The sequence below is a fragment of the Zophobas morio genome, unplaced genomic scaffold (assembly GCF_036711695.1).
Source record: "Zophobas morio isolate AGI-343-1 ecotype UQ-CSIRO unplaced genomic scaffold, CSIRO_AGI_Zmor_V1 ptg000011l, whole genome shotgun sequence".
NCBI lineage: Eukaryota > Metazoa > Arthropoda > Insecta > Coleoptera > Tenebrionidae > Zophobas > Zophobas morio.
Genome location: NW_026972116.1, coordinates 2,555,496 through 2,578,451, shown reverse-complemented (window position 1 = coordinate 2,578,451; position 22,956 = coordinate 2,555,496). Strand labels below are relative to the sequence as shown.

The window sequence follows — 22,956 nt, the reverse complement described above, 5'->3', positions numbered from 1 at the left end:
GAGGATTCATGAACGAGTACAGGGGTGTTACAATTTTATAAAATTAAAATCCTACCTATTACGAAAAATGTTGAGGGGATGTCTTTACTTTGTTAATACGGATTAGGTAAATTTTTGTTAACGTTTTACCATCTACAACTACATGACATTCCTAATATTACGAAATACACCCTCGGTGCGACGCCTATGGCCGTTGAGAACTCTCTGGTCTTACGCCGGTGATGATTCATCTTCAATGCGACTGAGCGACGGAGCGCTAAAGAAACGCCTGGAAACGGAAGTCGCGAATGGGGATTCCGGATAAGTCTAGAAGCGGTAACGTAAGGTTTCGAGAAGGATCGCGTATTGTTTAAATAGAGTCCACCTTTGGGAAACGGATGATTCAGCTAGTGAAGTCAAGAGCGTTCAGTGAAATTCGCCGGAATAATTTTTGTACATAATTGTTGAGTTTTACTCATGCCCATTTCACCTGTTCAATGTACCAATACATATAAAATTTGAAACATTCGGTTCGGTAGTTTCGGAGATTTTCTGTCTAATAAAAATTGACAGAGGTTAAGTCGCCAGTCGCCGGGTGGACTCTATTACAATACATTCTTAGTTTGCACTCGGGAAGTAAAAGCGTAATCTGTACACAGATTATGAAACGTCAAGTAGCCAGTCGTCGGGTGGGCTCTATTACAATACATTCTTAGCTTGCACTCGGGAAGTAAAAAGTATATAATCTGAACATGCATAACTTCAATTGTTTACGTATATAGATCAAAAGAATGTAACGATGAAACCCGTAGCCATAGATTACATACCCTTACATGCGCAAATGACAGTTTCCCAACAAGACGAAGAAATGTGATTACATCAATCTTTACCAGCATCTGTGTGAAATAAATTGGAACGAATTGTTTGTCACCAACGATGTTAATATAATGTGTGACTTATTTTATTCTATGATCAACGACATACTCGCTCTTCACATTCCATTAAAATCTGGACGTTGTTCAAGGCATCATCTGATGCCTTGAGTCGTGTGCTGGAAGTGGAGGCGGCGTACAGTTCTTCAAAAACGTGTTACAAAATCAGCGTAGCAGAAACAGAGAAAGACGAAAACAACAAGATAGAGGAGCTGCTAGAAAAATTGTTACAGCAAATAGATGACATCTTTCGATGACGGGAGAATTATGTTTCGTAAGCAAAGCGTGGATTGCTCTAGGTGTGGGCGCCAGGGACACCTTAAACGTGATTGTCGTGCTCGATTACCAGTTCCAAGAAAAAGCACAAAACAGAGACCTCACCGATATCTAAAAGGAGCCGGTACTCTGGGGAATGGGTTCGCTGGTGAGCATACAGTCGCCAGGGAAGTGAAAATAAGAAGTTTCACCAGAGGTAGTGGTTCAACTATACCACGAAAGATTTATGAAAATCCAGCAGTAATCACCATCGATACTGGCGCTGAGGTATCAATTGTAGGTAAAGGACTCGTGAGAGCTGAAGATGTAGAACCTATACCCGAAACGATCAGATTGAAAACTGTAACTGGAGAGTCGACGCCAATCATGGGCGAAGCATCGGTAGAAATCTGTATTGGTCAGCTAAGAATAAGACATCGGGCTCTCGTGGCAGTGAAGGAAGTCCTACGTCTTGGAAATGAAGAGTTGAAGCTGAATCAGCGTTGTATTGAAGCGAAGCCTACAAGATTGAGCGCTTGCCAGAACTGCAAACACTGCGAGGATGTTAAGCAGCCGAAAGCACGGTTCAACCGCAGGAAGAAAGCACCCGTAGAAGATGATGCAGACTACAGCTCGGTGTAGAAAGGACCAGGCGAAGACAAGGATATTGGGCCGCTCCTCAGATGGAAAGAAGATGGGATAGATGACCTAGCTGGTCCGAAATATCAGACGAGTCACATTCTTTGAAGGCGTTATGGGCTCAATGGGACTCCTTGCACGTCGAGAACGGATTGCTTAAGAAAGCCTGGGAAAGTTCGGATGGAAGGCATGTCACTATGCAGTTGGTGGTTCCGGCCAGTAGAACAAAGGAATTACTTCAAGCAATGTACAACGGAGGTTCTGGTGCTCATTCTGGAATAAACAAGACACTCTCTAAAGTTAGGGAAAGATTTTATTGGGTCTGTTGTCGAGATTGATGCAAGAAGTGTACGACCTGTGCGGCGGTCAAACGGCCTAAGATTAAGGCGAGAAGGCTAATGCAACCACAGAACGTCGGTTCGCCTTTTGGAAGAATTGCAGGAGATATAGCGAGTTCCCTCCCAGTGACTGAAGAACGGAACAAGGTCACGAAGGAGGTCAAAGGCTACGACGATTGCTTACAGGAGAAGTTGCCGAGCGTTTACGAATGCTGCACGAGCAGAATAGAGTGGCGACTGGTAGAATGAAAACACGTTACGACCTTAGGGACAACTCAATAGGATTCTAGGTAGGGGGCATTTGGTGTGGCTTTATAACCCCCGAAGGAGGAAAGGTCGTTGCCTGAAGTTGTCACCAGACTGGGAAGGTCCATATAGTATCGTGACGAGAATCAGCGATGTCGTTTACAGAATTCGACGACGGCCGCAGACGAAAATGAAGATTGACCATTTAGACCGCCTCATGAAGTGCAGCAGTGACACCGTTGACGTTTCCGATCGAAACGATCAGAATTAAGGAGGGGGCTGTGTTACGAAATAAACCCATACACCGCCCCGGGAAGACGCCTATGGGTTTTCTAGTATAAGCGACGATGCTGGGTGACGGACGGCGTTCGCTAAAGAAGAACCTGGAAGCGGATGTCGCGATGGGTGTTCCAGAACAAGCCTAGAAGCGGTGACGGAGACCTTCGAGCACGGTGTATAATAAGTTAGGTGTTCCGACGAGCGCGTGAAACGTGTCCCCAACTAGTCACAGATTTGGAGTGAGAGAAACAGAAGAGGGCGGCCATCATTTAATCGCAATGACGGGAAAGAGACGGGAGAAGTATTTGTCGGAATTAAAGCCATTTAGGTCAAAAAATCATCAAAATTAATTATCCGTTGTATTAAAATAAAAACTTTAAACATTGTTAAAATACCTAATAATTTATTTAAAAAGATGAATGTAAACTCGTTGTTAAAGATAGTTCTTTTCGCCTTCACATATTATATTAGTTTCACTCACTTCTGTTCGTTTCACAAGGCAACTAAAAAATATCCATTAACCATTATCTGCTTTACTGTTTGAGAAATAAAAATTTACCATTATTCCGTAGTCTACAGTCGAGACTCTTTTCTTTTTTCTGCACATGCCTTGGTTGTTTTCTCTTGTTCGTGTTTATAAAATTGTTTAATTAGCATAATTGTGTAAAAATATATTGCCTTTGAAAATATTTCCATTCTATGCTCTTCACAATAAAAAGGAAAGTAAATAGTCATAAAAATTTTTGTTGCGAATAGCTCTTCAATTGTTGCATCGAATACATCCACAAAATTGATATATTTCATAAATATCCCTTCCACCTATCGGAACATATTAAACATTAACAAATCTGGATGGTTTAACCACCCCCTGGATTTTGTACTAGTAAATTCAGATGTATATTATACTAGAACATGGATCTTCTTTGTTATATAACTGTTCACGGCAAATATTACATTTTGAAGTATTGTACAATTTTTTTGCCACAAATCCAGCTAAGTAATAAATGATGTTGTCAACAATTTTAGTTATAGTGACATCTTCAAATAGTTGTTCGCCTAATTCGTTAATCGGTGAATCTGTATCTAAGATATATTCAATTTTCCTTTTTATTTTCTCAACATGATTTTTTCCGCATTCTGGTATTTGTTTCAAAAATATTTTTGAAGTCATTAAATGATAACGAATGATTGCATTACTGTTTTCCTGCATCTGTGTGCAATTGCCAAGTTTCGGAGGTTTTAATAATTTATAAACCGATAACATTCGGTATAGCTGCAAAAAAGTTATAAATGAGGGATGTCCATTGGCACAACCTGTTTGTCGAATTGTGCCGAGAAATCTCTGCAAAAAATATAGTTTATGTGGAATAAAGAAAAAATACATATCGCATTCAAAAACCCTCTGAAAATAAACATAACACATAACCGATAAAAAGGGAGTAATTGTTTTAAGTAAAAATAAAATTCAACATAAAATGCCTACTATTACTATAGCGACGACCAGTATTTTTTAGTGCAAAGTGTTGTTCAAAAGCAGCTCATTACTGCAATAAAAGAGCCATTCCAGTAAACACTGTTTCTACCCATTTTTATTGATAAATCAAAAAACAAGTAAAAAATCGCAGAGAAAACCTAGCAAAATCTGTCACACCTACAGAGGGAAAAAGCCTGCCAAACGCTGCTAAACAGATCTGAGTGAGAGGTTACAGGCCGCCGCTGTCTGTCTCTCTCGACCGCTCATCGTGACTAAACCGGCGTCAACTCGATGTACGGTGAATACGCTTCGTCGTAACACCTAACTTATTATACACCGTGCCTTCGAGACAATGAGAGAAATAAAGTCCAATCAAATCCATTCCAGTTGAAATTATTTTGTACATAATCGCTGTGCAATTAGCCGTATAGATTTGAGTTACTAAGAAATAAATTGTTGAGTTTTACCCACGCCGATTTTAGTCAAATTTTATAAAACTACACTCCTGTGCTTGTGATTTATGAATCCGTGTTAAGTTTATACCCTAGACATCCAGATTTTTAGAAAAAATCAAAATGATGTAACAATATTTTACAATTTCACTTTTAAAACGCAAAATCGAATGCTTTGAAATCTTATCCGTTTATTCCCGCCCAATGACATAATACAACTTCGTCGAATAAATGTTATTTAAATTTGCTACAATAACATACTCCTACACTTGTAGTTATGAATCCTTCCTGATTTTTTGTCGTATCGTAGGTATTCGGAAATTTAGAAAAAAAAAAAAATCAAAATTGTACAACATTTTAACATTACATATCTTTTTTTACCTTTATCACTATACCGTAATATAAAACAAAGTCTCTTGTCTGTCTGTATGAACGCGATAATCTCAAAAACTACTGTACGGATTTTCATGCGGTTTTCACCAATAGATAGAGTGATTCTGATTCAGGAGGAAGGTTTAGGTGTATAATTTATGAAGGTTTTCTGTAAATTGGCCGAACTATAATAATATTGTTGAGTAAGTCGGAAAAAAGCACGCCATCTAAAAGCTTGAGTGGCATGGGCTGCGTAAACCGTTAGAATATCGTACGCTGCATATTTGTTTTGTTTCACAGTGTTGTGTCATGCATTGTTATTAGATAGATCTGTTAAAAATGTGTTTCGTAAATACGTTTTATTAATTACGTACTTTTGTTTGAGTTAATTTTAGTAGTTAATTGACTATTTCAGTACATTGGCTTGAATAAACATTGTTTGTAGTATTTTTCGGGGAATATTGAAATAAGCTAAATAATATACATACACAACTTTATTACGCCAGACAAATGATGCGGACATTGATACTTAATATTACCTGTGCGAAAGCCGGGCTGGGAGGGTTATCAAAAAAAAAAAAAAATCAAATCTTATCATTTTTCGAAGGAGCTGGATATGTTGTACCGTAGTATATATATTTACTACGTATACAGAAATGACAAGAGTTCCAAAAATTGTAGTTTGAATGCTCACGCATGCACTCTACTTGTATTACCAGCACTTTGCAACAACTTGGCGACTAGTAGGTAAGTAATAAGTGTTCTGTGCTAGTAACGTTTCGTGTTTACGTGCGTGCTAATTAATTCAATTAAAAAAAATTGTGGAGTATTTTAGGTTCAAACCAGACAATAAGGAGTATTATTGTTGTCAGTAATAAGTAGTTAATAAATTATTGTTAATTTATTACCATATGTATTTTATATGAATAAAATAAAACTATTAAAAGGTCTGTTGTTGGTGATTACCAAGACCAGACATTCTTAATTTTATTATTACTTTAATTTTTTTTTTTTAAATTTGATTTTAAGAATAATAATTTTATGTTAATAATCTTTTTGCCTATTTGGTTTCATTATTTACAGAGCTAAGTTACTTCAGAAATAGTAGTTTTTATACAAACACCTTTTTAAAGACCAAAGTTTTCTCAATGCTTATTTACATTTCGCGGGGCTGTACTCCCACCATTAGAACCAATGAAACCCTACTTAATGACTTTGAAGGTCATAGAAATTGGCACGCCGAGAACAAAGGGATTCGGAGCTCTTGTCGCTACTGTATACGTAGTAAATATGTATACTGTGGTTGTACTGTACTTCAGGAGTAAGGGAAGTTCTGTCTAAATAACCTTGGATTTATTTTTTATTGATCAAATCAAGAACGGTACACACTGTTTTATTGTTAGTACTACACTCCACGTCTTGGAATTGACATACGTTTCCTTGCTGAAATATTGATGGGAACATTCTCAAACGGAAAAACTCACTAGAAATACAGGCATAGTCTTACGCTTTTTTACCGTTACCGTTTTTTTTTTTCTCAGAAACCTGCTTAACTTTTTAAGTTGCCTCAAAGACAGAAGGACGTCATTAACAAAAATGGTAGTTATACCTATTTATTGATTGAAAATCCTATTTTTTAACAAAAATCGCTACGGACTTTTCAAACAACCCAACATAAGGTGCAATCAACTAAAATCGAAATAATGAGCATCTAGCATCGAAATACCAAACGACATTTGGTGATAATTACACGGTGTAAAAAGGTCAGAATTTTAGATTACCTAATTTTCAACACTTACTTGGCTGACTTCTGCATGTGACGGCACGCTCTGAAACTTGATCGGTTGAGTCGTAGTGGTGCTGGCAGTGGGTAAAGCAACGGATGTCGTAAGAGGCGTAAAATAAAATGCCGGTTGTGTTTGATTCTGGGTGAATGTTCCCGTATCTCCGCTGACGGCCAACTTGAGAGGGGATTGCAAGCATGTTGCTCCTCCTGTGTAGAAAGTATTGTGGACTTGTAGATTGTTGGCAGGAAACATGGAACCTGTCATGCCAGTCCCCAGCCCTGATAAATATGCGCTATCAGAACCATAGCCACATGGATTCTCATGCACCCAATAGGAAAATTAGGCGGACGCATGCGTGGTTAAAGTAGTGGTAAGATGGCGCTTTGGATTTGTATAAAAAATAATTTGGCGCATCTAGCTGACAAAAAGCACAAACTGACACCACGTAAAAAACTATGTGATGAATATTGGTTATAGATTAAGCAATAAGTTTTTCGAGCATGCATTATATATTTTCCCAAATTAGTTTAATAAAGCATGTTTAGGTATGGGAAACAGGTAGGGGCACATCACAAAATTGTATAAAAGTAACTGCTACACATTAAAGCTATACCATAGAACTAATATTTATTTTGACATGGTCATTAAGTGCTAATTTTAAAATAGAATTCAAACTATTTTAAATTTGAAATTTATTGTTGTATAAAATATATAGAGGCTTCTTACAAAACTTTGACACTATTATCGAACTGTGTGAAATTTATTCTGTAATCCTATCTTAGGTAAGGTTTTAACATTAAAATTTAACTCCACCTAGCATTATAGTATATACACTGAAAAATTTTCCTTGTTTAAGACAATTTTTAAATGTTTTTAACGTTATATTCGTTAATGTTTTTCAAACTGAAGTTATATACTTATCATTACTTGATTTTTTTCGTCATTCTATAAACTCCAATTACTTGAAATATTAGAACAAATTTATTCGCAATTGTTTTCAAATTATAAAAAATATTGCCATGGAGTTCAGTTCTTTGATTAATATATTTATTGTTTTACCTTTCGAACCTTTCCACAACTCTATTTGAAAGCTTCTGAAACATATCTATAATCTACACAATACTCAGTAGTAATTATAATTGTACAAAACGTGGCGTTACCTTTAATTATCCCTTTACGGAGTTGAATACTACTACAATAATGAGGATTACCTTAAAAAAATCTGTATGCAATATTTCAGTACAATTATTTTATGCGATGTTCATATAGCAAGCAAGCGGCTTTGTTATCCTTTAACCTCATTTCTACGTGATTCAAGCGCTTTATTATTGAAATTATAACAAATTATCTTACTGCACACTTTTTATAAAATGAATATGGTCAATTCATAGGTTTCTTTTTTAGCTTGTGTTAAATACTTCTCAAGTATAAGACTTCAAAAGATAAGCAATTAATTTTTGCAAGACTTTTTTTTACTAATGTCAGTGCACTCAAGACCTCTAAATTGCTTCTTACGTTTATCAAAGAAAATTAGTTGTGTTTTCTTATTCAAATGGAGTATTTATATATTTCTACAATTATTCAAATAAACTGCAATTTTTATTTCTAATTGCTGAAACTTCATAAATTAAAGAAGTAATATTATTATTATTATTAGGATCCACCACCGACCCGGAAATAATCGGCATCTAGGCAAAAGTTCTATTATTACGGGCACTAAACCAAGTAATGGTATGCACTGATTAGATTAATAAAAAACTGTTGAGATCCTAGAATTGCAGCATACAAATTCGTCTGCTATTATTATTATCGTTGTTTTAAAATGATTTATTATAACAGGGAGATGTTAGCATGCATTAACACAAAAGCTGTTAACATTGATCCCATTCACGTCCTTTTATGTAGTGTATTTAAAGTATGTATCTGAAGGCATGATAAGCGGCATCTAAGTACATACATCTAAAAACAATAATAAATAAGACAATTTGAAAATTCTATGAAAACTGTGGACAACTGTCACACAAAACGTAATATTTATGCCTCATGCCTTCATACGCCAAAATGTTATAACTTTTATAAATTACGAAGCTTACAACAAAGCAGGAAGGTTACATATTATACACAAATGAAAGTTGATGAGATAACTCGTGTAAATTCTCCGCTCAAGACATGCATAAAAATACGTACCTTGCTGCTGTTGTTGCATAGCAATGTCAATATTTAACATATGAGGCAGTGAATTATTAGTAGCAGCAGGACACTGATCTTGAGGAATTGCATATTGAAAAACGTGGCTATGAGAAGATTGCTTCCCATGAAGTTCACGTTCAACCCGCTAAAAAGTGAACGCTGTCAACTCCATCAGGGCAACTCACTAACTTAACTTACATGCAACTCCTCAAGAATTTGTTGTTTTTGTGAGGTGCCCTCATCTGTACCCGAAGACGACACTACATTGTACTGTTTCTTACGACTTTTGATAAAATCAATTAGCGTACTGTTTGGATCTTCTTTGTTGAGGAACTCCATGGTCTCATCATCGAAATCGTTTAGTGGTAATGGCTGGGTGCGAACCTGTTGGGCTTCAGCTGAAGTTAGAGCCCCATCGTACACGGCACTAGCAGATCGGCTCTTTGACAACGTCGGCGCTTTTCTAAAAGTGGTTTGATTTTGTTGATTCTCGGATGTTCTACTTGAAGTGGGTGATACTTGCTGTTTGGAAACATCCAGCGATGGACTGCTGGAATCGTCCTGAGATACTATTCGTACGGCCTCGGGAACTTCTTGCAGGACTGCAGCCGCTGTAACCAACACATTCATACAATTTAAAAACATATCTCGTATATCGATAAACTACGTTACTATTAAGAATTCTCGAGTTCATACAAGCGTCACATTGTCAAAATTAAAAGAAAAATATCACCAGATTTGTGTGTTCCAGTTGCTGTTGTTTTATGACAATCCTAGGACGCCTGTATTAATTTCAAACAAACTTTTCTGTTTGACTCGTGTGATAATAGTTACTTTTGTAATAATATTTTTGTGAGGACCTAGAAAAACTGCCAACAGCTACCACTTCAAAAGCAGTAGTGAAAGGATTCTGTTGAATAATATTAATTAATCGCGCGTCGTCATCAGGTGTGGATATTCGGCGTCCTCCTGAACATGGGCACCGTTCCAACATACCTTCTCTAATAAATTTTTGAACAGTATAACATACTGTACTTTTTGGGATATTCAATCTTTCTGACACTTGGTTGTAAGACCTACCGTTCTGGACAAGAAATATTATATGAACTTTGTTAAGATAAGTGAGTGGAGGCATTGTTCGTTTTACGTAAACTTGGTTCCCGTTGCATTAAGCTTTTCAAGGTCACACATTTATATTTTTTTAGTAGCAGTGTAGCTGTGACTTCTCTGTTTCCTCCCCCCTGTACGCAATCAATAAGGGTCGATTTAGTAACCATGTCAAGCATTATGTCACAGAAGGTTATGTTTGATATTGTCAAATGAAGTTATGTTTGGAAAAAATATTTTTTCACTATATTGCTCCTTCAAGTACGAAATCGTCGATGTTAAATAGTCAAAAATATTTTTTCTGTAGCAGTTCATCTGAGTTTATTGTGCGCACTGCTCAAGCATTGATATATGTAGTTAACGTTCTACGAATAATTGGCATTGTCTTCCTAATTTCTTGTAACTTTTGAAGTTATAAAACAACAACAAACAAGTTATTTAACGTTATTATACTTTCTTTCTAAAACATGTACTTTGAAATTTATTTTACAGAGGTTGTAATAGTTTTTTAAATTTTTTCTAGTGGTGCGTTAATTTGGTGGAGCAGTATATATTGCTCTTCGTCCACCCAAGCAATCGCTTTTTTACAAAAGATTTTGTTTAAAACGTTTTTGGTGTATGTCAAATGCAACATATAATAATAACAGTAATAAGAAAAAAAAGTTGCAGGTGTTTGTTTTGGTAACAATAATAATTCTTTGTTTCTAAACAAATTTAAAGAGGCGTTGTTTAAAATACCGGTATGAACTAAAAAATGGCCCTGGGAATAAAAGCAGTTGCACCAATTCAAAGAAAAAAAAAAAATTGGTCGAATGTTATTCTTTTGCCCCTGAAGTTCAGTACAATAAAACCAGATTGTTCGACAAATTATAAGATTTGACTTTGCGAATTTTATTTATTTATGATAACCCTTATAAAGTAGAGAGCGGATTTTATGAAATTTGCATATCCGTTATTTTTTGCATATAAGTCTTAATATTTAATATCTGAACGAATCATGCTAATTAAAAAAGAACACAGCTATAAAAAAATAGCATATTTGCATATATTTGCCTTCTGCTGCTTATTTTGCATTTTTATCAATTTTTGTGCTAATTTGAAAAAAAAAGTCATTCTATCGGCATTTATCTAGAAAAACGAAATTTCATTAATCATACTGCAACTGTTGTCCTGAGCTCAAATAACCAGTAAAGGTTTGGGTTTTATGGTAGTTTGGAGAAACCACCGGGTGTTAAGCCATTCTTCTAGGTAAATTCGGGCTCTAATTATTTTTGGAAATACCGTTCATTCCCAATATTTTTGTTCGTTACTTAAACGTATTAATGGTATGTTTTACGGTGGTCGAAGGGACGTTACCCTACTTATTTTTCATCGTGAGTTTGCACTGAAAGCATTTAAAGCGATACAGGTGTGTCAATATGTCGACGATAACTCTAATTAATTTATGGATTAAACCTTTCCCTGAACGTATTCTTCAAGAAGGAACTCTGTTTTGTCGCGCCTGCTCTAAACCGGTAAGGATTTTTGTACATCTGTGGACGTAGTACGCACTTTTTCTACTTACAAAAGCATATTTTAGAATCACCGGAAAAACTTTTTTGTTAGAATATTTCGAAAAATATTTAAAAATAAACTGTTACCAAAATAGCAATTAAATACTCAATTACTACTATTTTTTCAATTTGTTCTGTTTATATTTATTTTTTAGTATAACAATATTATCTTTAAAAATGTGATTTATGTGTTACTGAGAATTAATTAAACACTTTGCACTGTAATTTATGTATTTTTTGTAACAAAACGTATGCTCGGGAAACCTGTTTTTGTAATTTGTAAATAAATTTAATTCCGTTATTACGATTTTTTTTTTTATTTTTGAAGTATATTTTATGCAACTGCATATCTCTGCATATATTAAGAAAGTTACTGCATATTTGCATAAATTTGATGCATATCATACGATCATATTTCCCAAAATTTTGCTGCATATTTTCCGCTCTCTACTTATAAGTTAAAATAAAGCGTTTATTTCAAATGAGTTTTTCCATTACAAAATCTTGTGATGACGTCATTAATATTTTTGCAAGGACATGTATACAAAACTCACTTGACATACACCTTCTAAAACTTTTACGACTTACGTAAGCCAAACCACCCTTGTAATGGACCCGAAGCGCAAGGATTATTACTGTCCATTGTTGCCATAATGGAGCTGTAAAGTTTTACTAGGTATATGTAAACTGAGTTAAGTTATACAAGAGCCAGTTTGACTTATAAAGGTGCTTTGGCTTAAGCCGCTCAAGTCATAAAACTTTTACAAGGTGTATGTCAAGTGCGTTTTGTATATATCAAATTGTACAGATTCAGTGAAGTGAAAAAACAAATCAGAATTTTAATGAAGTATTTATGAAACATATCCAACATTTTAGAGTTGAGTCGAGTTTCATAATTTTGCTTTTTTTCCAAAAATGTGGATGTTTCGGGTCACTCAACACGGAGTCATAAACTAGAGTGGAATCACCCTTAGAAGAACCCCTTGTAAAGCTGCGCGATCAAACGCATTTTCGTCGCGCAGGAGTTGAGTCCATATTCAAATCTAGGGGTACGTCGTGTGTCAGTGTCTACGCGTCAGGTGATTACCACTTCGCTTCACTTGTTTGTTGTTGTCGGTCGTTTGATGTGTTCGGTGTTTTCTGAGTTATATTATATAGATTATATTATCTCCTTAAAATCAGTTCTTTTGAGAACTATTGAGTTGGTTTGGCCTTTTATTAGTAAGTATTTGGGAAACTGGAAAATAAAATGAACACCGTTGTGACTTTTTAGTAAGCGTTCCTAACCTTTTGGATTGCAACATGCCCTCAAACAAGAAAATTGGTGTTAAAGGGAAGGTAATTCACTCCCAAGAGCGCGAAATTATCGCAAATGTTTTGTGTTTCATGAAAGATGAGGCGGGGAATGGCCAAAAAATCCCATTAAAAAAATTCAGGGCGATAGTTCTGGCAGCTACTAAAATTGGCCGAAGTACCTACAAGAGAATTCACAAAGAGGCTCTCGATGTAGAAACAGGAAAAGTATCTTAATTTTCTAGTCCCAAAAAATGTAGAAAACGTAGCAGTCCAAAGAGTGATTTACACGAAGGTGAAATAGAAGCGATATTTTTCCGAATCGACACAATATTCACGCTGATGAATTTTGCTCACATTAAATAAAATACATGTATCCACATCTTGATGTTTATTGAAATTAACGTTCTATTTAATTATTAGAATTAACAAAAAATATAATTTGTATGCTTAATTTCAACTATGACCTTGCTTTAGAAAACACTTCAAAAATATTTTTTATAAACAAATTCAACTCTGACAAGAACCTTTTCCAAAACTATATGTTACGTCACTGGCCGAAAACATACTGTTTCTAGTGTATATAATATATTAATATATTATTTATATATTATATAGGTACACTATATAGTTGTCAGATCTGGATGACTCACTGTGTCGTTCTAAAAGAGAACGGACTCTATAGTTTAAGAGCCAGTGGCCGGCTACCTGTATGTAACTGACCAGACCTCGAATTTTGTACAGAGAGTCTCCTCGATCCAACATACAAGGACTGAGGTCTCACTAAGCCCAGCGCGGCTGGCGTAGCTGGAGCTCAGGTACGCCAGGCATCAAAAAATAACAAATTTTAAATGCATTTGACCATGTCTGCCATTTGGAAATTTTAAAATATATGTTTATTTTTATTAAAAAATAACCATGGCAGACCATTATCACGCGTCTAACATCGTGGCAGACAATTTTGAAAGTGCAAAAAAATATAAAATTTTCAAATTATTATGACCAAGTCTGCCATTAATATATTTTGTTGATTGTAGTCTTAAAATATTATATTTATCACGGCAGACGTTTTGATTGAGTACCTATAATACACTTCAGCAGATAACAAAATCTTAACTACTAGCCGAGCAGATATATAAAAATGACGCATTATATCTTACATTTATTTCATCTGCTTGAAATTAAATTTATTGTTGTTTTTAAAAATTGATATTTCTGTAGGAATTCACATATCGTATCCGATAACTCCTGTACCTCTAGCTTTATGTCATTTAAATGGGAGTATTTGTAAAACTGTCAAATCTGTACTTGCTAAATGTCTGGAACCAAATATTGATCAGGAACCACCTCACAATACAGATGTATTTTTAATTGATGGGTTTTTCATTCTTCGTTTTATGAAAGAAGTACCAAAAACATTAGAAAATATTTCCAAAAAATTTTTGCAGATGATAACAAAATATCCAGCACGAAGAATCGACGTAATTTTCGACCAATATTTGCATCCATCTATAAAAGACAATGAAAGAAGTCTACGACATGACGCATCGTTAATTGATTTCACATTTTCTGGGCCTGACCAGGTACGACCATCAGATTTTACAAAGGAGATAAAAAATACGAAATTTAAACAAGCTGTCATTGATTTCTTTATTATACATTGGTGTACTGATGAACTGGTATCATTTGTCGGTAATCAACTGATACATTTGAACTTTCGAAACTGTCATTCTTATCGAACTGTTAATGATATTATACAATCAAATATCAATTTTTAAAAGCAACAATAAATTTAATTTCAAGCAGATGAAATAAATGTAAGATATAATGCGTCATTTTTATATATCTGCTCGGGTAGTAGTTAAGATTTCTGAAGTGTATATGTACTCCATAAAAACGTCTGCCGTGATAAATATAATATTTTAAGACTACAATCAACAAAATATATTAATGGCAGACTTGGTCAAAATTAGTTTGAAAATTTTATATTTTTTGCACTTTCAAAATTGTCTGCCACGATGTTAGACGCGTGATAATGGTCTGCCATGGTTATTTTTTAATAAAAATAAATATATATTTTAAAATTTCCAAATGGCAGACATGGTCAAATGCATTTAAAATTAGTCATTTTTTGATACCTGGCATACCTGAGCTACGCCAGCCGCGCTGGGCTTAGTGAGTCCTCAGTCCTTGTATGTTGGATCGAGGAGACTCTCTGTACAAAATTCGAGGTCTGGTCAATTACATACAGGTAGCCGGCCACTGGCTCTTAGGGCCGGTTGCATAAACGCAAATCAAATTTAATCTCTGATTAACTCCATAGTAACGATTGTTATTTTCATAGTTACAATTGTTCTTAATCAGAGATTAAATTTGATTTGCGTTTATGCAACCGGCCCTAAGACTACTAGATGTGTAGGAGTATGTCGTTTTATACAATTTAAAACCCATTTCCTATTTACAATTTTGAAGTGACGTCATCATGGGAATGATTAGGCAAATTTTGGTTAGCATTTTACCTTCTACATTGTATTCCTAATATAAATATAAAGTTTGACTACAATCGGCCCAGTACAGTTTCAGCCAGAAAATCTTGGGCAGTATTTTTCTGTCATTAAAAAAAAACACGATGTAGTCTATGCTTTAGGTAAGTTCGGCTGCTCACTCCGACACGGAGTGGAAAGGTGCAGGAGTGAAGTCACGTGATATTGGAGTGAAACGAATGAAACTACGGTAAACGAACGCACTTGAGTTTGTGAAACTATTTTTATCTACTTTCATTAAGTAATGTGCCAGATTACAGGTTTTTCTTTGATATTGTAATGGTAGTTTTTACCGCACTAAGTGCGGTAAAGGAACAATTACCGCACAGTGCGGTAAAGAGTGACTTTTAGAAAAGAAAGTTGCAAAACCATTTATTAACATAAATTACACAGTTTGAAACATTTATAAAGTTAACTCCAGACGCTGTTCCTATGTTGAAGCTGGGCTTCTCTACCGTGACCTAATTTGTTGAACCCACAGTAACTGAAAAACCCATTATTTTCTTAGCAATTATTTTCTTATTTTCGACAGAGAGTTCAACATATCCTTCTGCCATGCTATCCGACTTCCAGCCTCTATAACCAAGCAACATGTTAATTATTCCCTGAAAATTTCCTCTCGTTATAGCAAATTCCACATAATTTTAGTTTTTGAATTCAGTAAGGTGATCTTGATAAATTCTTTTTCGGCTCTAACGTCTCGTGTCGTCAAATTTGTGATCTCCTCGTGTCGACAAGCACCAAACACTCCGACTATCAAAATAACCTGAAACTATATAAATTTGAGATTGTTTTTTATTAATATGAGCTGCAATTTGCCTTCATAAATAAGAAATCCTTATCATTCATTTTCTTAAGAAATTGATTTATCTCTTCTTTGGAAAAAATAAACGATTTTCTGGGTCGGTAACCTTCTGATTTCCGAGAAGAAAGCCACAACCTGATGATATTCAGTAATATCAATATTCTTCGTAATCAACACCAAAGTTCGCAACATGGAATATCGTCACCATAAGGAGAATGGTTTTAACTTCTCTGCTTGTTCAGCAAAATAGGAATGCATCACCTTGTTCAGAAACGTCACCAATTTTCTTAACTTCTATCCATTCATCAAAATATTTGTACCCTATCTCGTAACGTTCTTTAGATTTACCAGGAGCTAACGTATCGATAGCAGATAGCAGATTGAGCAGCCACTTCAATATCAGAAGGCACATTATCCTCTGAATCACTAATTTTTGCACATAAATTGCTTTCACTGAACGCTTGTGAAAAACGTAAACAAATCAGTAACTAGGGTTACTAATTTAGCCGCCTTATTTTTTCTCCATAAACACAATTTAAAAAATTACACAAAAATATCTGTGTTAATTATTATAAAAATTATTGAAAGTAGATAAAACGTTGTACAATATTTGTATCGTAATGTTTCTTTACGATACTTGATGGATTATCCAACTCGCCTTCGGCTCGTTGGACAATTTTTCCATCGCGTATCGTAAAATTCCACATTACGATACACATATCGTAAATATCTATTAAATGTCAATTGTCATATTTTCCATTATGGATTATTCACAGTTCACTACAAATACAATAACTATCTAACTACTTTTAATTTTAAAATAATCAAAATAAAAACTAAAATTACAGTAGTGACAATTTCAATGCGCATGCGTAGCTTTACAATTTCAAGCACTTCTAATTTTGAGGTAGGGCTGGCGGAGTTAACACTTTTCACCCTACACTTGTGTAACCGAACGCTATTGGGGTGCGCTCCATCTGTACATCAAACCGAACGGAAAAGGTGCATTAGGAGGCAAATGAGCGTTAAGAGTGTGGAAACCGAACTTACCTTTTATTGTCATAATAATTGTCACTTTTAAAAAACAAATTTTGACATACGTCATCATCCACATTCCAGTCTACGTCAAAATGACAAACATGGCAAATTTAAGGTTTTAAGTACGCAAAGCCTATTTTAGAGTTTATATCACTGAAATGACAGAACTACCCAACATTTTGTGGCCGCAACTGTACCTACTTACGAAGATCATCTGTCTAATAAAAATCGGGGCGGAAGACAGACAGACGCAAACAGGAGATCTATTTCTTCGTACTCTAGGGGTCATGAAAGGTCGTGTTTTCTGTAATTAAATTCTCTAAAAGCAGAGAGTCGGCCGACGGACTCGATTACAATACTTCCTTCGCTTAAAATATGGTTTTTTTCGTTCAAAATTTAATTATTCCATGGGGGAAATACTTTGGTGCAAAAAAGTGGTCCCCCCTTCCTTGTAGGTGGAGAAGGGGGTAACTTTGAAATCTTCAACAGGAACCCCGACGTTTCACTACAGATTCGGATTCTACGGCTAAAAGTACGTAGGTTTGTCGAAATTTTTTTTATATTCTTGACAGATGACGCTGTAATAAACGAAACTCAATTTTTTTCGATTTCTCGTACTGAGAAACTATACATACCATTCTGAGTCGCCACATTATTGAAGACAACTTGAATAGTGAAATGTGCCGAGACATTTTAAAAAATGGACTGCCAACATTACTTGAAAACTTGAGCTTAGAAGTGCAACAGAACATGTGGTTTCAACATGATGGTTGTTCAGTACACTATTCGATCGTAGCACGTGAAGTACTTGATCATGATTTTAATGGTCACTGGATGCTAACTGCTCCGGTAAATTGGCCTGCCAGATTACCAGATCTTGGTTGGCCAGATTTCTTTTTGTGGGGCTATCTCAAAGACAGAGTTTAAAAACAAGAACCAATAACACGTGAGAATATGATTGAGCAAAGTAGAAATGCGGGATTCAAGCATGTCTCAGTTTACATTCAATGTGCATTGAATTCAAAGGCCATTATTTTGAGCACTTACTTTTAACTGAAAGATGATGAGGCGAGTGGACTCGTGTAAATTAAGCACCCTGATAAGTGAGAGGCGAAGAGACTGACATAAATGAAGCAGCCTGATAGGTGATGCTTTTTGGGGGTACCTCTTTTTTTTTTTGAGGGACCCCCTGCCTGCCCGTCCGAAGACTTTAGGCCTCTGTTAGCCTGATGGGTGAGAGACGAGGGAACTCACCGAAATCAAGCACTTTGAAATGCGAGGAACTCGCCTAAATCCAGCGCCCTGATGCGTGAAAGGTAAGAGGACTTGCATCAATCAGGCATTCCGAAGGGAACAGAAAACTACTTCGTCCACATCGTTGTTCCTTGGTTACGCTAAACGTAGTTTATTCGCCAGCCATTTACATTTCTACAGGTAACAATTTCCACATTATTCGAAATTTGCAACATGAATAAACTTTTTTGGCGACGAATTTCGAGTATTTACATAAAACGGGGTATTTTTTAATGCCAACGTATTGCAGAATCGTATGCATCGGTTCGCAGTAGGACAAATAGGAAAATTTGGATTTCGTAGATTCAGCGCCATCTATCACGAATCGAAAAAAATGTTTCAGACAAATCGTACATACTTTTAGCCGTAGACTCCGAATCTGCAACAAAAAATAACAGTTCCCATTTAAGGTTTCGAAGTTAACCCCTGCCACACCTACAAGGAGAGGGAGAGGGGGGCTAATTTTAGCACTAATGTATTTCCCCCGCGCCATGGTTAAATTTTGATTCTGGACATTTTTTCGCAAGTGCTTATTTTTCTAGATATTTGTAAGTTTCAGGTTAAATAAATCGCCCTGTATAATACAGCCTGTTATTGAAAGGTACGTACAAAATAAAATCGGCAATTAGTCTCGAAGTATGGGTGCTCAAAGTTAAAAAAAGTTCAGGTAAAAGTGTTCTCCTTTTAGAGATAAAAATTATTAAAATTTATGTCCAAATTCGGTGTACGCCTCTGATAAAAAGATCATCTTTCGTTTCTATAGCAACATTTAGTGTTGACAAAAGTTTTATTGTTACAGTTGCTAGGAGTTACTAAAATAAATTCATTTTACCTACTTATCCTTCAGTAGCGTCTAAAAAGGTTGGATAAGGGTTAATTTTCCCCTTATAATTTTGATAACACAAAATAAGTTTTTCCGACTTCTTAGACTTCGCGAAGAACTGTCCATTTTGTTGTACGTACCTTTCAATAACACCCTGTACATGTATACTAATAGACAAAAAAAGAATACGCCACAATATTAACTGCTATCAACTGAAGATATTAATAAAATCTTTCAAGAAAATTGCGTTCACAAATATTTGCAACTAGCGTCTGATTGAATTACCATTTCACATATACTTTAGAAGTTAGGCTGTGAAATCTCCTTTTAGTGAAATTTCGATCTAGTATTTAAAATTAAATTTAGTGGCAGAATCATTTAATAGAACGCTAGCGAAGTTGCGTCTCGCATTTAATGCGCATACATGACCAAATCACAGACTACACAGACAAGCCACTCCCCCACCACTGACAAACGAATATAGTCTTTAATTCAAGAGTCCAAACAGTCGATTTCAATTATTTTGCCCTTGAACACAGGAAAATGACGGTTTAGGTAAGAATGACCTTGATTCCGCTTAAAAATTTGCAAAATACTGTAGTGGCTACCCTGTTTAGTGGAAACTTTTAGGAGAATGTAACTAGAAAAACTAGAATTTTGACACTTCGGGGCAGAGATATTGAATATAAGTAAAGATTGTCCAGAATTATATGGACTCCGAAAGTTAATTTGTTTTGCAGCCCTGTTGTCAGTTTTATTGTTTAATTGAAGAGCGGGGCGAACTCAGGTACAGAAAAGATCGGCTTTCCCCTGACAGGCTCTTTACCTGTACAATAGAATTGACGCCCGAGCTGTGAAACAAATTAACGTTGGGAGTCCATAAAATTCTTATAATTCTGGACAAACTTTACATATATACTTTTAAACCTCCTTGCTTTGGGTTGACAACATAACCACATATAACCTCAAAATCGGTCCGACCAAGACGTGTGAAGTACAACGCACTCCTGCGAGTCCTGTGGCGACAGAACACACAATACAATACAATATAATCATTCACTCACTTTTAAAAAATGTATAAATTTAATAGCACTCATAAATTTTTTAGCTTGTTCATGTTTTTTTTTTGACTATGAACGTACGTACGAACGCCTTTATTATTTTAGTAGGTTAAACATAATTAATATGACTTCTGTTGATGTATTTTTTTAACATTATGTTGGTTTTTATCCGAGATTGTGTTGTCAAGTGGCAGTCCTCGCGTTTAAAAATCGCGCGTATGAAGTGACGGTTGAGGTAAGTCGTCAATAAGGGTCACGTTCGCTCAAAGTAGGTATGTGTCTTGTCTGTGTAGTCTGTGACCAAATCTTAAAGTAAAAATGATCTTCGTAATGTGTTCTATCCAGCGTATTTTGCGAGGTTTTATCGATCCAATTATATTTGCTTTTCTTTAGAGTTCTTTACGTTCTTGGTTAGTTCTTCGTTCTCGGTATTTTTTACTTTCATAACCTCCAAATATTTTTTAAGCACCTTTTTTCCCATACTCTATAGATCCTGTGGGACTACTAATATACAGACTGTTTTTGAAAGGTATGTCAAAAAAGAAACGGGGAATTGGGCATTAGAAGCACATGTCACAAACTCAAAATCACCTCAATAAAAGTTCTCTCGTTTTAAAGATAAAATTCGCTAAAAAATTGATTAAAATTTGCTGTGCGCTATTGATGTACAGCAATTTGTTGGTTGTTAAGCAACATTTGCGGTGTGCTAACATTACTTTGGAGGTAAAAAATGACAATCGTTGCTCAGCAACAGAAAGTTTCACGTGAATGGAGCATTTCGTCTACGTACGTCGGACTGGGGTCGGCAAAGAACCAACCAAACACTAAATGCGGAAATTTTAAATGTCGTAGACGAAAATCCAGGCTTAAGCGTGCGAAGATTGGTGTGCCGAATAGTGGTTTCGCCATTTGTAGTGTGGAGGACCTTAAATGAACAGGACCTGCATCCATATCATGTGCAACGCGTACAACACTTAAAGCATGAGTTGCCAAAAAGGGTTGCATTCTGGGAATGGTTGCTTCAAAAAAACGGAGAAAATCTACACTTTACTGAAAAATTCTTTTCAACAGATGAGGCAACATTTACCAGAGATGGTATTTTCAATTCCGCCAACACCAATGTTTTGTCAGACGAGAATTCCCATGCAATTCAACAAACGCACTTTCAGGATTCTTTCAGTGTCAATATGTTTTGGCATGTATGGTTGGAAACCATCTAACCACTGCTTATTTACGCTTTTTAAATACCTTGGGCAACCTTTTAGAGGATGTATGTACCACTAGGTATTCGCCGTGATATGTGGTACCTCCACGATGAGGCTCCTGCTCATGAAGAGCGTGCGTGGTTTAACGAGAACTTCTCAGGACGATGAATAGGCAGAAATGAGTTTTATGGCCTCCTCGGTCTCTCGACCTCAATCCCGGCGATTTCTTTTTGTGGGGGTACATGAAGCAGTTGGTGTATCAAACCCCGTTGGACACAGTTCAGCAGGTAAGAAATCGCATTGAGGAACTTGTAACAAACATTAAAGCTAATCCTGACATCATCTTTAGGACGCAGCAACCACTAATACGACGTGCGGAAGCCTGTATTAGAAACGAGGAACGTCATTTCGAACACTTATTGTAACAGACAATTTTACCTTGCGATTTTTGACCTTTTTTTAAGTCGTGCTATTTACAAATTTTAAGTAGAGTACATGGCTAACAATGAAGGTCTCGTTCATTTATCCCCATAAAGAATAATACCAGAATAAACTTCTTTATTTTTATTAAGCACTTTTACAACTTATCTTTCACTGAGTTTTGTTAAAAAAGGGTTTTCTCAGATGTGTACCCCACACGCCGACTCCCCTGAGAAACGCTGTTCCACTTAGTCTGGCGCCTTAAATATCTACAAATTGTTAGATAATTATTCCTCGACCTTTAAAACCCACAGTGACACATGGTAATGCACATTGTACAATGGTCAAATATTCTCCTTGAATCCCAACTAAAGACTTCGTTTTTTTTTGGTAATCTCTCTTCTAAAAGACTTGACAGGCAAGAAATAAATTTTGACTTTTTACTTGTCACTGTCGACATATGTTATCGACCATTACCTTAGCCAGTTGCTAGGAATCAATCAATTATGTACACTCATGCTCGCATAAATCCCGCACAGATGACAATCGGAATTGTATCCATGCTATTGATTTTGACACAACATAAAAGTGATGTTGTACGGGATTTATGTGAGCACGACTGTATACCTTACACCTAATTAATATTTGTCAATGACGCAGAAAAAATGAACGGGGGTTAACAAAGTACTACATATTTGGTTTTCCGAGATGGTCAGATTTATCAGATAAAATTTTTGAGCATACCTTTCAGAAACACCCTGTATTGTTTTGTACATGTTTTTAGATGTTTTTGTTTCTTCTGAAAACTCGACTTAGCGAACTGAGAGATCTATTTCCATATATGTACTTTGTTTTTTGTTCTTTAAATTTAA

The 22,956-nt window shown here is 35.7% G+C and overlaps 1 protein-coding gene and 1 long non-coding RNA gene across 13 annotated transcripts in view; one reads left to right on the top strand and one right to left on the bottom strand.

Annotated features, from left to right (window-relative positions):
* The window catches only part of LOC135126659 (ankyrin repeat domain-containing protein 17), an 80,014-nt gene that overhangs the window by 26,637 nt on the left and 30,421 nt on the right, over positions 1-22,956 (bottom strand). For 8 of the 12 annotated variants that reach the window (XM_064052704.1, XM_064052706.1, XM_064052714.1 and 5 more), the window contains 3 exons: positions 9,142-9,554; positions 8,941-9,088; positions 6,766-7,031 (listed from right to left, as the gene is read on the bottom strand). In XM_064052704.1, the coding sequence (XP_063908774.1) occupies positions 6,766-7,031; positions 8,941-9,088; positions 9,142-9,554 (827 nt within the window). The remainder of the gene's footprint in view (positions 1-6,765; positions 7,032-8,940; positions 9,089-9,141; positions 9,555-22,956) is intronic. The other 4 variants (XM_064052710.1, XM_064052712.1, XM_064052715.1 and 1 more) reach the window with 4 other exon arrangements.
* On the top strand, positions 12,656-13,278 carry LOC135126661 (uncharacterized). Its single transcript, XR_010280113.1, has 2 exons — positions 12,656-12,824; positions 12,877-13,278. It is a non-coding gene; the product is annotated as an uncharacterized LOC135126661 (long non-coding RNA).